General features: G+C 48.6%; 5 protein-coding genes across 5 annotated transcripts; 2 read left to right on the forward strand and 3 right to left on the reverse strand.

Annotated features, from left to right (window-relative positions):
* Positions 1-1,628: 1,628 nt before the first annotated feature.
* SETTUDRAFT_182161 (uncharacterized protein) lies at positions 1,629-3,602 on the forward strand (the record flags this gene model as incomplete). The annotated part of the gene is made up of 4 exons (XM_008033441.1): positions 1,629-1,946; positions 2,000-2,390; positions 2,511-2,585; positions 2,639-3,602. The coding sequence occupies 4 exons, from the start codon at positions 1,629-1,631 to the stop codon at positions 3,499-3,501; spliced, it is 1,647 nt and encodes a 548-aa protein (XP_008031632.1). The 3' UTR covers positions 3,502-3,602.
* Positions 3,603-4,644: 1,042 nt separating this feature from the next.
* Positions 4,645-5,004, reverse strand: SETTUDRAFT_59177 (uncharacterized protein; the record flags this gene model as incomplete). Its single annotated transcript, XM_008033127.1, has 1 exon — positions 4,645-5,004. A coding segment is annotated over one exon (360 nt), but the record flags the coding sequence as incomplete, so codon positions are not given.
* A 459-nt stretch (positions 5,005-5,463) lies between these two features.
* SETTUDRAFT_24606 (uncharacterized protein) lies at positions 5,464-7,375 on the reverse strand (the record flags this gene model as incomplete). The annotated part of the gene is made up of 5 exons (XM_008033017.1): positions 5,464-5,492; positions 6,014-6,522; positions 6,571-6,597; positions 6,647-7,064; positions 7,132-7,375. 5 exons carry the CDS (start codon positions 7,373-7,375, stop codon positions 5,464-5,466), a joined length of 1,227 nt encoding a protein of 408 aa, XP_008031208.1.
* A 1,877-nt stretch (positions 7,376-9,252) lies between these two features.
* On the forward strand, positions 9,253-9,850 carry SETTUDRAFT_174716 (uncharacterized protein). The gene is made up of 2 exons (XM_008033442.1): positions 9,253-9,323; positions 9,376-9,850. Exon 2 carries the CDS (start codon positions 9,493-9,495, stop codon positions 9,721-9,723), a length of 231 nt encoding a protein of 76 aa, XP_008031633.1. The 5' UTR covers positions 9,253-9,323; positions 9,376-9,492; the 3' UTR covers positions 9,724-9,850.
* Positions 9,851-10,367: 517 nt separating this feature from the next.
* Positions 10,368-10,889, reverse strand: SETTUDRAFT_24607 (uncharacterized protein; the record flags this gene model as incomplete). Its single annotated transcript, XM_008033018.1, has 1 exon — positions 10,368-10,889. The coding sequence occupies one exon, from the start codon at positions 10,887-10,889 to the stop codon at positions 10,368-10,370; it is 522 nt and encodes a 173-aa protein (XP_008031209.1).
* Positions 10,890-12,040: the final 1,151 nt, after the last annotated feature.

A 12,040-nucleotide genomic window follows, 5' to 3' on the forward strand; every position in this document is an offset into this window, starting at 1 on the left:
AGGTTCTAATAATTGAGGAAGAAGAAAAAGGAGGACGAGGCTCAGGCCCTTCTACCAACAGGATGTTGTTGGCCAATTTGCGACAAAGGATCAAACTTCTCTATCGCTGCCCCTTGGTTGCTGAAGCTAGCGGTTGCCTCTGGCTCGCCAGTTCCATACTGAGCTTTGCCTCTGCTCTTGGTGGTCATCTTGAAGACCTTATGCGCGAGACCTCGTCCCTACAAGACAATGTGCACACAAGACTCCGATCAACCAGTCGCTCCGCATTGCCAGTTTCCATCACCACCTCAAATCATTATCTGGCATTTCGAGACAAGAACCTGAGACTATGATACCCAGAGCATCACCCAATACCTCGGACGACGAAAGTCAGTGCAAAATGGCTGCATAGGCTGAGGTGCCAGCTGAGGCGCGAAATGTTACTGCCAGCGGATTGACGTCCCACAGCCGCGCTAATTACTGTGTATTCTTCTATCTAAATATTAACTATGTATACGACGTATGCAAGCGAAAACAACAAGAAACTATAGATATATTTCCATAAGTATTTCTACCTCTTATCTACTTGCTTAAAAAATAGTGTTCCGCCACACCGGTTGTTCAGGTACGAAGGGATGCACGTCAGTCATCACGTAGTAACTTTGCATAATGAGGCTATGTACCCTGCATGCATTTTGCGTTTCGCATCTCACTAATCGCTTTCCTGCGGGTTTTTTCATTCCTCAAGGAAATTTGAGCAGTAAAGTTCAGGCCTAAACAGGACGATACGAACTTGGTGGGCTGCACTAACCACTTCCGGTAGCTTGCAACGGTCGAAGAACTCCATATCGGGGTATGATCGCTCCATAATGCTCCAAATTGTTCCTTCTTAGAGAGATAGCAAAGCCAAACACCACCAGTCCTGCGAAGATCCATAGGAGGTTATCATAGCCCATTCTGTTATAATTTAATAGCTTCCAGATTGTTGCAGCGGCGGACCTACTTGATAGAGTATCCAGAGCTTGTACTGAAGGCATACACACCAGATGAGACTGCTTCACAGATTTAGGTCACGCACGAGTGTTTTTGAACAGTATCTACAGCCTGGGATGGCATAAAGTCTGCTGCCAGTGCATTTTGTATAAAGTAAGCATTCAGTCAATTCTGGACGGTGTCAGAAATCTCGCGATATACATCTTCGTAGGTACATGAAGTGTATTGGTATAAGCTGCGTGTGGTCACCATAAGCTGCATGTAAGCATTTGTTGAATCGCAGCATGGAATGCTTAGTTCTTTACTGTGCTCTCCAGGCCTACCAACGGCTGGGGCCTGTGATAGGAACCGTGGTCTTTTGGAGACGTCCATGCACTAATGCAGTAATGATTAGGGTAATGTGGCTCTGGGAGTGGTTGTAACGCCCTCAGCAGCTGCATCAGCCTCGCAGCTTCATGTTTTCTAGATCAAGGGTGCTAATAACCAAATGGAGTCGTGCAATTTGAAGCCTAGAACATCTTGCTTGCTTTGCTCTACGATCCACAAATCCTATGAGGTCACATATAAAGTGATGAGCGTATCTGTTGAAGGCTGCGTAGGCGCCTTGTCTTTTGTTTCTTCGTCTTCACAGCCCTATTCGGGTCCCTTCATCAAAAATGTGGAACCAGATTTATCTAATGCTCTGTGCAAGCGCACCTGTTTGCGAAGCGTCCATGCAACACCCTTATCCAGAGCCTTACCCGTTCACCATCTCCAACGCCTCCAGCCAGAATGCACGTGCACTTGCACTTGCAGAAAAGCGAGCAGGATGGGAGTATGGTCCTTCGGTCGCTGGGGACACGGCGTTTTATCCGTCAGGCTCTATTGGCGGTCCCGTTGCGAAGGAGGTGACGGATCGCTTCAGCGACTTCCTCGACACGGTGCATGCTAATGTCATTAATGATTCCAGAATCGCCGCGGCGTCGATGTGGAGGGTACGTAGTACAAATAAACCCAACACCTGGTCCTTATAAGTAACTCGCGTTAGGAGGGTGGATTAAAGAGCATACACGATTATGCGAAGTTGTATAAAGGACAGTGGAAGCAATCAGCGCCCGAAGGACCCTATCCAGGGATCTTGACGAACTACACAGATGATCTCCTCTTCTCCATGACCCAGCTGTCTGAGAACCCATACCGAGTCTTTCGCATTCCAAAAAACGCGCAACTTCCTTTCGATGTTTCCAACGCCAGAGCGATTGCCGGCCAAACATTGGCCTCTCTCCAAGGGGCTGGCCGTCTGTTTCTTACCGACTTTCTCGATCAAGCAAGCCTGCGGAAGACCACTGGAAGATACGGCGCTGCTTGCCAAGCTTATTTCTTCATTCACCTAGTGTCTGGTGACTTCTTGCCGCTCGCTATAAAACCCAACGTCGAAGGTTCGGATCTCGTCTACACACCGCAGGACCTACCTAGTGACTGGTTACTAGCGAAGATGATGTTCAATTCCAACAGCTTCTGGCATGCACAGTAGTATCATCTAGCAGCTACTCATGCAGTGGGCGAGATTGTGTACCTAAGTGCTATTCGAACACTGAGCGAAGAACATCCCATCATGGCCATTGTCCATCGATGTGAGCTATCTCTTGGAGCAGAGTTTCGGATGATGCTAACGTGATTTGAACAGTACTCAAAGACGCTTGGGCGTTCCGAGTCGTAGCTGTTCAGCGCCTGGTCTATCCTGGTGGTCCCATCGACGAGCTGTTCCCCTGGAACGGCAGGGAGGCAAGCAACTACACTGATACGCTTTACCAGTCGGGCGAAGCCAGCGCTTTTCAGTCTAACTATTTCGAGCTCAATCTGCAAAGACGCGGCTTGATTGACTCAGCGTTTGGGCCTAGGATCAAGACATTTCCTTTTCACCGGGATGCCTCTGTAATTCACAACGCAATTCGCCGTTTTGTGGCCGCTGTTGTACAGTCGTACTACCCAGATCCTAGCGATATTACCGGCGATCATGAGCTGCAATCATGGGTCAGGGAAGCCAGACCTGCCCAAATCGTCGACTTTCCCTCGTCTATCGAGGACCAGGACATTCTAGTCGGCATTCTAACGCACGTTGCGCACTTGGTGTCTGTTGTACATGGTACGCTGAACCTAAACGCTCTCGCTACCTCTTCGGGTTCCCTTCCTTTGCACCCATTCGCATTCTACACGCCCTTGCCGATGACCAAAGGGGTCCGCGACATCATGCCCTTCCTGCCACAGGTAGAAGCTTCTGTTGGTCAGATCGCACTAGCGGCAGACTTCAGCCGCCCTGGTTTTGTCGACAGTGACCAGACGATCGCGCACATGTTTGACAACACAACAATGCTGGCTAGAATGCCTGAGCCTGTACAAAAGGCGGAAGCAGATTTCCAGTCTGCGATGGATCGCTACAGTGCTGCAGTGAGAAGTAAGGTTTTTGATCAGGATGGGCTGTGTGGAGGCATGCCTTCTTGCTGGTCGACGTTAGATCCAAACAGTGCAACTTATTGGTTGACCGCCTGAATGTATAGATGAATCAAGGCTTCACCGCCATGAGTTACGTATAGTTATAGGTAAAATAACATGTGCCGTTTGTAGGGTAATTAATAAGAGCGAATCCAAATTTCTGCAACAAAAGGACAGATATGACTGGTTTAAGTCCTGCCAGAGACAGGGACTCCCTGCGCGAGTATGTCACGTGATGGGAAGCAGAGTGCCTAGTTCGGAGTAGTCAAGTCTCTCTCTTGCTCTTGACTATCCATTGGATGAGCAGCGTGAGCTCTTGCGTCTAGAAGTCTCTTTATGTGGAGTATCATCACGTTGGAGCCATCTTTACGCATACTAGTCATCAGCCCATGTGCACGGTCACTCTGCAAGATGGATTGAGGCTTCTCGGTTTTAGGCTCACCATAAGCTATAGTCCTTGAACGCGGCTACGATGCCAATAATATTAGATCAGACTACTTACGCTCGCACTCGATTTTCCTGATGACGTTCCCCTGCGAGCCCCACGTCTCACCAGTGTGTACTGGCAAATGTCAGCCATTGCGCAGGACAGCCAGCGTCTGCCCCACAACGGTGTTTCAGTTCCACGCTAAGCCCCGCCTCCCCCTGCACAGGAGCCTGCCACGTGCCTGCCTTAACAGTCAGCATGTTCTGCGTCGTGGTCGGCTCTGATCTCGCGCACCTCGCCGCGCTTACTTCGTAGATGCTTACCGAATATCACAATACACAAACAAGCCAAAGTGCGGGTGCGAACTTTGTCGGCAACGGATGGCAGCCTGGACTACCTTGGCTCAAATCTTACGAGCAAATTCACCGTAACGACTTTGCCTTGTGCGTCTGGGTTAATGTTAGCCCACCTCCAGGTCCGCTACGTATTGGAACGAACGCACTGGGGTTGTCGCGAACTTCTCTTACGTATAGTGTCCCTTGAGGCCCGGCATGCCTAGCGCTGCCATCGCATCTTTCCCTACTTCTCCAAAACGTGAAGCTTTTATATTTCGTGTCTTTATTCAAAAAACGCGTATAGGTGAATACGGTTTGGAAAGCACAGCTATCGCAATCGCAGCCGCATTTTACCCAGCTCTGAACCAGCCCACAATGCATACACACTAGCTCTGGGCGGCTGACCCACTCGTCTTCTCTATCCGGCGCGTTTCTCACAAGCCTCGTCAGACGACCAGCATGCCAGCAACACATCCTTGGCGGAAGCTTGAGCACCTCGACTTCTGATTCTTGTTGAATGAGAGAACGGCGGGTGCATATAGGGCTGTTCGACGAGCAAAACATACTCGCTGGATAGTTCCTGTGGCACAAGGTGCACCACTGTTGTTTGCGTGCAGAGTCTGGTGGGGCAAGGTAGGTACGTATCGCTACGCGTGCGCACTGCGAGATTTGGCCGCTCGACCATGCCCACGGATTGATCTGTACTTGGGCATCCAGGATGCGGTGCGCGAGCTTCAACGCGACTAGTCCATCCGCGGGAAGATAAGCACAGATCTCGGATAAGAGCTCTTGCGGTAACAGAAGTATTGGCGACATGCAGGCAAAAGAAAGTGTCCATATTGCAAGCAAACCAACATGGCATAGTAGTTAACTAACTTATATGAACCAAGACGGTGAAGAGGAATAAAAACAGCCATGGCAGCCGTTCCGCGTTTCTTGTCACAACAGCAATACCTCAAGTGTGTCCTGAAAATACGTCGAGTCATGAATGCTACAGGTAATCACTACACGTAAGATTCTTCAACAAGGCTGACGTCTCTGTTATGCCATCTCTGGCTGAAAGCTGAGGTTGTGAAACACCCAGAGTTGCTGGAAAGCTTCTATCTTGGTCTATACCGTGCGTCTGAGCTTTGTCCAGAAACAGCAGGATGCAATCCTACTCTGTGATTTACTCTGAGGACCTGGCGCGCAGCTAAGCTGGCTTTTTAGATGCAGCTTTACTCGTTAGATGATTTCTTCGATGTGGCTACACAGCACTCAGCAGCGTTGTCCCGACGGTTCAATCCCTGTGTGAGGTCAATGGTCATATACTACAACCAAGTGCAAAGATTATACGCTTCGGAGGGGGTGTTGGAGAGCGTATAGTTTTACGGCATCCCTGAACAATGCCGCTTAGCTGGCTGCAAAGGCGAATCGTCTCGTCGTCTCTTTTTGCTTGTCGTACGTGGAGTGGCGTGCACGTCCTTAAGCGCACTCCATTCGAGCATCTGAAGATCAACCAAGGTTTTGAAGGTTAGCGGTGAAGCGCTGATATGATGGATACGGTCCTGGTGCAATCTCAATCTCACGTCCAGCTCGTCGTTCAGCGAACGAACGCGCAAACATACTGGTTTGCAGAAATTTCCGTGCCCGTCGACCCACTTCGATATCTTTTCTTTGAAACAACATGCTTGCATTTGGGTCTGGAACTTTGCTTCCAGAGAGTCGAGTTTCTCCATTAACCTGGAAAATGCGGGGCTGCTACCAGGAATGCGACACCGAATCACCCCGTGACAAGTGTAAGAGCCACACTCATAGATTGGCATACATCCTGGCTGTAACTCAAAGTAAAAGGTGAGAGCGAGTGCAACGTCGGCCAGTTCATGCACCGCCGGGTCCCCCGTGAAGTAAGAACGAGCCGCTTTAGCAAGACTTCCTATGGCGAGAAAGTCAGATAGATCGGGTAGCTCGCCTTCCACTGGTAGGTTAAATCGATGGAGCCATTCATTTACGCTGGCAATCCCTCCGGGCAATGATGCAGCTAGAATCTGGCGCAGGAGGGCGAACTGCTTATCGCCATTGAAATTCTCACTATAGTAGTGATTGACAGTCTGCGGTATAGAGCTGTTCCCGAAGAACAGACTGGGATAAAAGTCGGCTTTGGCACCCTTTCTCGTTGTCGAAATGCCTGTACCAACGGACACAAAGTGGTCAGCACGGCTCAGCCTAGGAGCAATCTTATGCAGCTCCTGCACTGCAAGCATGCAGGGATTGTTGTCGCTCAGCCCTCCGTCCATGAATGTGCTATGGCCAGGCATTTTGTGTGGCGTGAAATACCTATAGCTATCAGACATCACTCAGCTAGCTACGATTTGTAGCACTCACCATGGAGCCGCCGATGTACATCTTGCACTGCCTCGTTGTGTAAGCATCGAAACAAGATTACAGCAGATCAACTCACGCGTCTTTGATGCGTATCTCACTGGCAGCGTCATCTGAGCGCAAGGGCCGGTACGTTGATGGATTTGTGCGTCCCTCGTCGCTATGTGTCGAAGTCATTCCGTTATAGCTCGTTACTAGACACGTGTCCAGTGTGTTGGCATCCACGACAGCAAGACCGACTCGCGCTCCAATCGCAGACACGTAATGGAGATCCAACATGGTGGCTTCGCCAAAGAGCTCCGCTAGGGCACCCTCAATGTCACTGGAAGGAAAACGGCCATGGCGCCACGAAGTGATAAAGGCATAGAGTGCAGTGAACATACCTAACCCAAAATAACTTCGTCCGCGAAATATGCGCGCTGCCAACTGGCTGAACAAATGGAAAGATTCCTCAACTCGCATACCCAGGCCGTAGAGCGCCAGAACGACCAGACCACCTATACAACAATGAGCCAGCCGTGGATCAGAGGACAGAAGAACTACAAACTTTCTGCAGTAACGTACCTGAACTTGTTCCATATGCGAGGTCGAAGTGTTCCTGAATCGGGATATCGAGACCGATAGCGTTTTCAAGCGCGCAGAGAAATTGTATAGGAATTGCGGCTCGGATGCCACCTCCATCGATAGAGAGCACGCGAAGACCAGCAGTGGCTGGTTTCACGCGCACAGTGACTTCGGAAATCTGAGAGCAAAAGGGACAGCAGTTCAACGTGTAGAGATAGGGATCCGTTGTAGGGGAGTCCCCCATATCTATGAAGCATTTCTCGCAGACCACATGGCCACACGTAAGCTTATGCTGCGGATCTGCTTGCATACAAGCTAAACAGACCTTGTGAAGCTTCCTCGTCGCAAGCCATGGCTGAAAATCTGCTAGTAGTCTCGTGCGAGGATTGGGGCATACTATCTTACTTCGTTCCACGAAGTGCTGCTCTGTAAGTGCAACCAATTGACTGCGAAGCAGCAACACTAGATTGCCACCGTGTCTCGAGGATTTTAAGACATTATTTCCATCTACATCTATATAGGACTTGTAGTGAGTTGTGAACACTTGGAGCGGGTTGAAGACTTGTGCAAGTTAGCAGATCGAAACTCTGTATCGCTACAAAACACTGACAGGGCACGTCGTATGCATAGTTATCCACCACAAAACAGCCTGCAGCAAATGGAATTGCAAACTCTATTATTTCTTCCATGTTGTCTACCGAGTCAAAAAGGACGCTTAGATACGTATGCAAATGCGTAGACACGGGGCGGTGCGATCGCGACGCAGCGATCATGTCGAACGGGACTCGTTCGTTGCTGACGAAATGATCGCAAGCCTGACGAAAGAGAATATCAAAGTGCACTGCATTTAGGAGGGTGCGGCTACGAACACGCTCGTTTCTACTTGTATCCACTTCGCTTTTGATGCGGTCGGTAAGCGTCTGGGTGCTAGTATGCTTGACATACACAGAGAGGCGAGAAAATGAGTCAAATTTGTTTTGTTTCGAACGCGTACGTAAGAGTTCTACCAAATGACTTTTTACAGCGGCCTCGCTTCGTTTTTCCGAACATGATGCTACAAAGAGTAATCGAGGATGTGCTGCGGTACTGGACTCTTGATCACGTGTCTGTTCGAGCCACGGTAACATACGCTCCACCTGGTGGCGCACGTCGCGAGTCCCTGTAGAGAAGAAACATACCACGTCCGTAAAAGGGCGAATTAGACTACTATGGAGGCTATCAAAAGCCTCAGTTAAATTACCCGCTTCCCATTGCAATCCACGTACCGTTTGGCGGTGACAAGGAGCGGCTGCGGGCTCTGCTGAGGCCGTGCTCCGTCTCGAGATATCTTCTTGTGCAATCAGGATTGGATGGTCACTAAAAGCGGTAGCCGAATCTAGTTGCAGAGTCACTCCGTGAGATACTCGGCTGTTCACACAGGTTCTACTATAGGGAAAAGCATCAGCCAATAAGGTTTCTTTTGCAGCGCTGCTAAGCATGACGACCAGACTCGGGCTCTTGCTAGCAGGTTTGTCGAGGCCTGTGATTATATCGTTCAAAGTACTGGCACAATGCAACATAAACTTCTCTTCTCCATGGAGAGACAGCCAGGATTCATGCTTGCAGCTCTTCATGGTTGCTGGACCACGATGGCTGACTGGAAGAAATTTCTGAAGAGAGATTCTAAGCAGGCTTTACGACAAGCAATTTACGTTAGGTGCCAATGTGTTATATAACGCTAGTAAGAAAATTGCGATACCGCGCAAGGGCGATGAGTGCGAGAGTGATACGATAGCATGCTTACTCTATTTACGATGACGCGTAAGCAGATGACCTATGACAAAGCGATATGTAGTCCCGGATCTTTATGCTTATGAGAGACGCAAAGCGTCGGTTCATGGAACATAGTGGAAAACTGAGTAACTGTCAGAACGTTCACAGCTGCTTGTTTACAGATAGCACTTGCTGACCCTCTGCTTGAGGTTGATGAAAGCACATCAGATATCCACCCTAAATAGACCTAAGGGGATTTGACCGCTTTAATTCTTCCACTTTGCCTCGCTAGATACAATGAAGAGTAGTTATTATCTATTCAGAGTTTCCGCGTTTTGGCATGCTAATTACATAGATTTTTGACCAGCGCAAGCCGTCATTTTGCCTATTGAATAGGTTCCTAGAACATCACAGGCTCCACGGGTGTTGGGTCTCAATCGGTTCGGGAGGTCCGTGGCGAAGTAACTGAAGGCATGGCTAACAACAGTTAAGGTCATTTTGATCAAATTGTTTTCAAGCAATAGAGTCAACACGTGGAACCAAGGCTATATATTGTAGGAATCGGAAACTGCGGCAATACTAGAGTATAGATCGGTGGAATTTAGTCTCATGAATACCTCCAAAGCGGTTGATAGAAACTCAAATGGCCATGAAGAGCGGCTTTCTGCGGATGAGAACGTTGGGAAGGCCTTCTCTCGCCCCGCGTCTCATGCCGGAGCCACCTGCCCTCACGATTCCAAACGATATTCCAACCAGCGGGGTCGCATACCACAGCTTATTCTTGCTATGGCGGCTCTGCGCCTAGAAAACAACAAGATTGAGGAGATGATAAAGAGATAATACGAGGTTCTTGATCCAATAAGGATAGCTGAAGGGTCCGAACATGCGGATGGTCTGTATAGCGAGTACGTAATTGTGGATGAGTGACTGCGCACGCAGGGGTTGCTTCCTACGGCGAGCCATAGCGCTACTAATTACATAGCTTGGTTTCTTTGGAACTAGCAGCACCCAATACCACAGCCTGAACTTCTCACTGATACCAAAATCAAGCCAATTGCGTTTGATGAGATGCAAATTCACGTTTCAAAGCCAGTGTAACTTCGTGTTTACCCTGGTTATTGGCATCCTTTCGGTGACGTCTGAGTAGACGTTGGCGTTGACCTGTATAGGTAAAGGGTGGCTAGTCAAGGCTATATATTGCCTATCACTTTAATTGATATAACTAATGGCGAATTAGGAGTCATAGATAGCCACTTTAGGAAGCGCTCGATATCAGGATTCGATGGTTATGCTTACGCCCACAAGTAAGCAAAACTATCGTCTAAAGAGCTAATTACTAAATTTGTATGTTCATTTGCATTGCTATCTTGCCTAACCTGATATAGAGCGGAGTTTACATAATTCATTGTAGAGATTCATTTCTCTATTATCTGAGCCAAGAAACATTCTTCGAGCTTTACTTACCCTTGCCCGAGTCTAGTCTCTCAAGTCATCCTCAGCTGCCCAGTAAATTCAACATAGTAAGCCCGGTGGTGCCGATGGACATCGCAGATTACAGTGCCATCGTCGTATTCTGGATTTTTCGCAAACACAAGGCCAGGATGCTGCGCACATTTCAGTGTTGGAGGGCCAGCTCCATCACCTATAATCGAGCAATCCTCGCCGTCGTAGAGCACAGAAGCTACGGGCCATTCTCCAGCGGGAGTCATAGGAGGTACCTCGATGTCGCTAATGACTGGGTTTGGGTGAACCGGTCCTTCGTGGTGATAGACCTTGTGAAAGGGCCTGACATTGCAAGGATCAACTGAGACGCCTTGAGGCCCAAAGTAAACGCCCCAATTATGTGCATAGCTGAAGACGTTCTCTTCATAAAGGATTTGAAGGGAGTTCTCATGCAATGAGAAGCGTCTTGCTATAGTAGCACTTGCTGGTTCGTTCAATGCAGCTGGAGCGCAGATTTCACAAGAAACACCTGCTTCCTCGCTATCTCTGTATGCTCCACGCATGTTTAGCTTGGGAGAACATGCTACCGGTGAAGCTAATGCCATAAACAGTACCCTTGAAGCTATGCTCGACAGCGAGATCATAGTAAGTTACCTCTGCTAGTTCGTGACTAACTAATTGTAGCAAGAAAGGTGAAGAGCGGCACAGGAAAGATAATTGTAGAGACAGTGAAAGAGCAGTTTTTGACTTAGGTGCTTAGGCCCAGTAAACATAGTTTTATGCTAATAACGCGAGCCCATAAGCATAAGCAACACCATAACGATTCAGTCATGCCTGTACTTCCCAGCTTGCATCAGCCTAAGCCTCACTGAGCTAGACCAGTCAAAGCAGCCTAATCCACTAACTAACTATTTACAGCCGCTTCCATTCGCCGTTGCGAAAGGAAATGCTTCACTGCCGTTGCCGTAAGCAAAATAGATGCAACTTCTCTTAGAGATGCAAAAAACGCACACGTATTTAATAACGTACTTTTTATAATCATACAGTTAGGGTGGCGATTGCGATGGGCTGCGAGGACAGAGGGTATTTAATCCCACGTGGCTGAAAGCCCTACAGCCATCCTTTGTCTATCCCTTTCCTCAAGGCAGTTCGTCCCTGCTTCACTATTTGACCCCTGTGCAAACGCCATTTTACATCGCTATCATATATTTAGGTACCTGCAAAAGCAGCGCAAGCGCGAAATATAATTATCTTGGGGTTTAGCACTACTCAGTCATTGAGACCGCGAATCCCGGGAGTTTCGCTGTAGAGAGCAAGAAACACGAGGAAAACTCCTAGTGTAGCAAGGGCAAAAGTTATTATATGTCCCACCACAAATCATGGGTCTATATTAGTGCATTGACACCTAGTATCTATAGAGTCAGCATAGTCCCCAAACATTGATACTTTAATAGTATACTGCGACTTTGGATATCGCGATGCATCTTGTCACAAAGATCCATGTAACGATGTTACAGCCTCGCCAAGCATCAGATCAATCCCAGAGCCGAATCGGGGGAAGTATCCGCCGCCCCCTCCCCCAGCTATTGTTCTAGTCGGACCCGGATCGGATCCGACTGAGACAGGTGTATATGGAGACACTCCCTGTAGCTAGCTCAGTAGACCTTTGATATCCTTTCGTACAAGGCCTATAGGTGTCTATTCGAATCAAGAC

Source organism: Exserohilum turcica (genome assembly GCF_000359705.1).
Source record: "Exserohilum turcica Et28A unplaced genomic scaffold SETTUscaffold_9, whole genome shotgun sequence".
Lineage (NCBI taxonomy): Eukaryota > Fungi > Ascomycota > Dothideomycetes > Pleosporales > Pleosporaceae > Exserohilum > Exserohilum turcicum.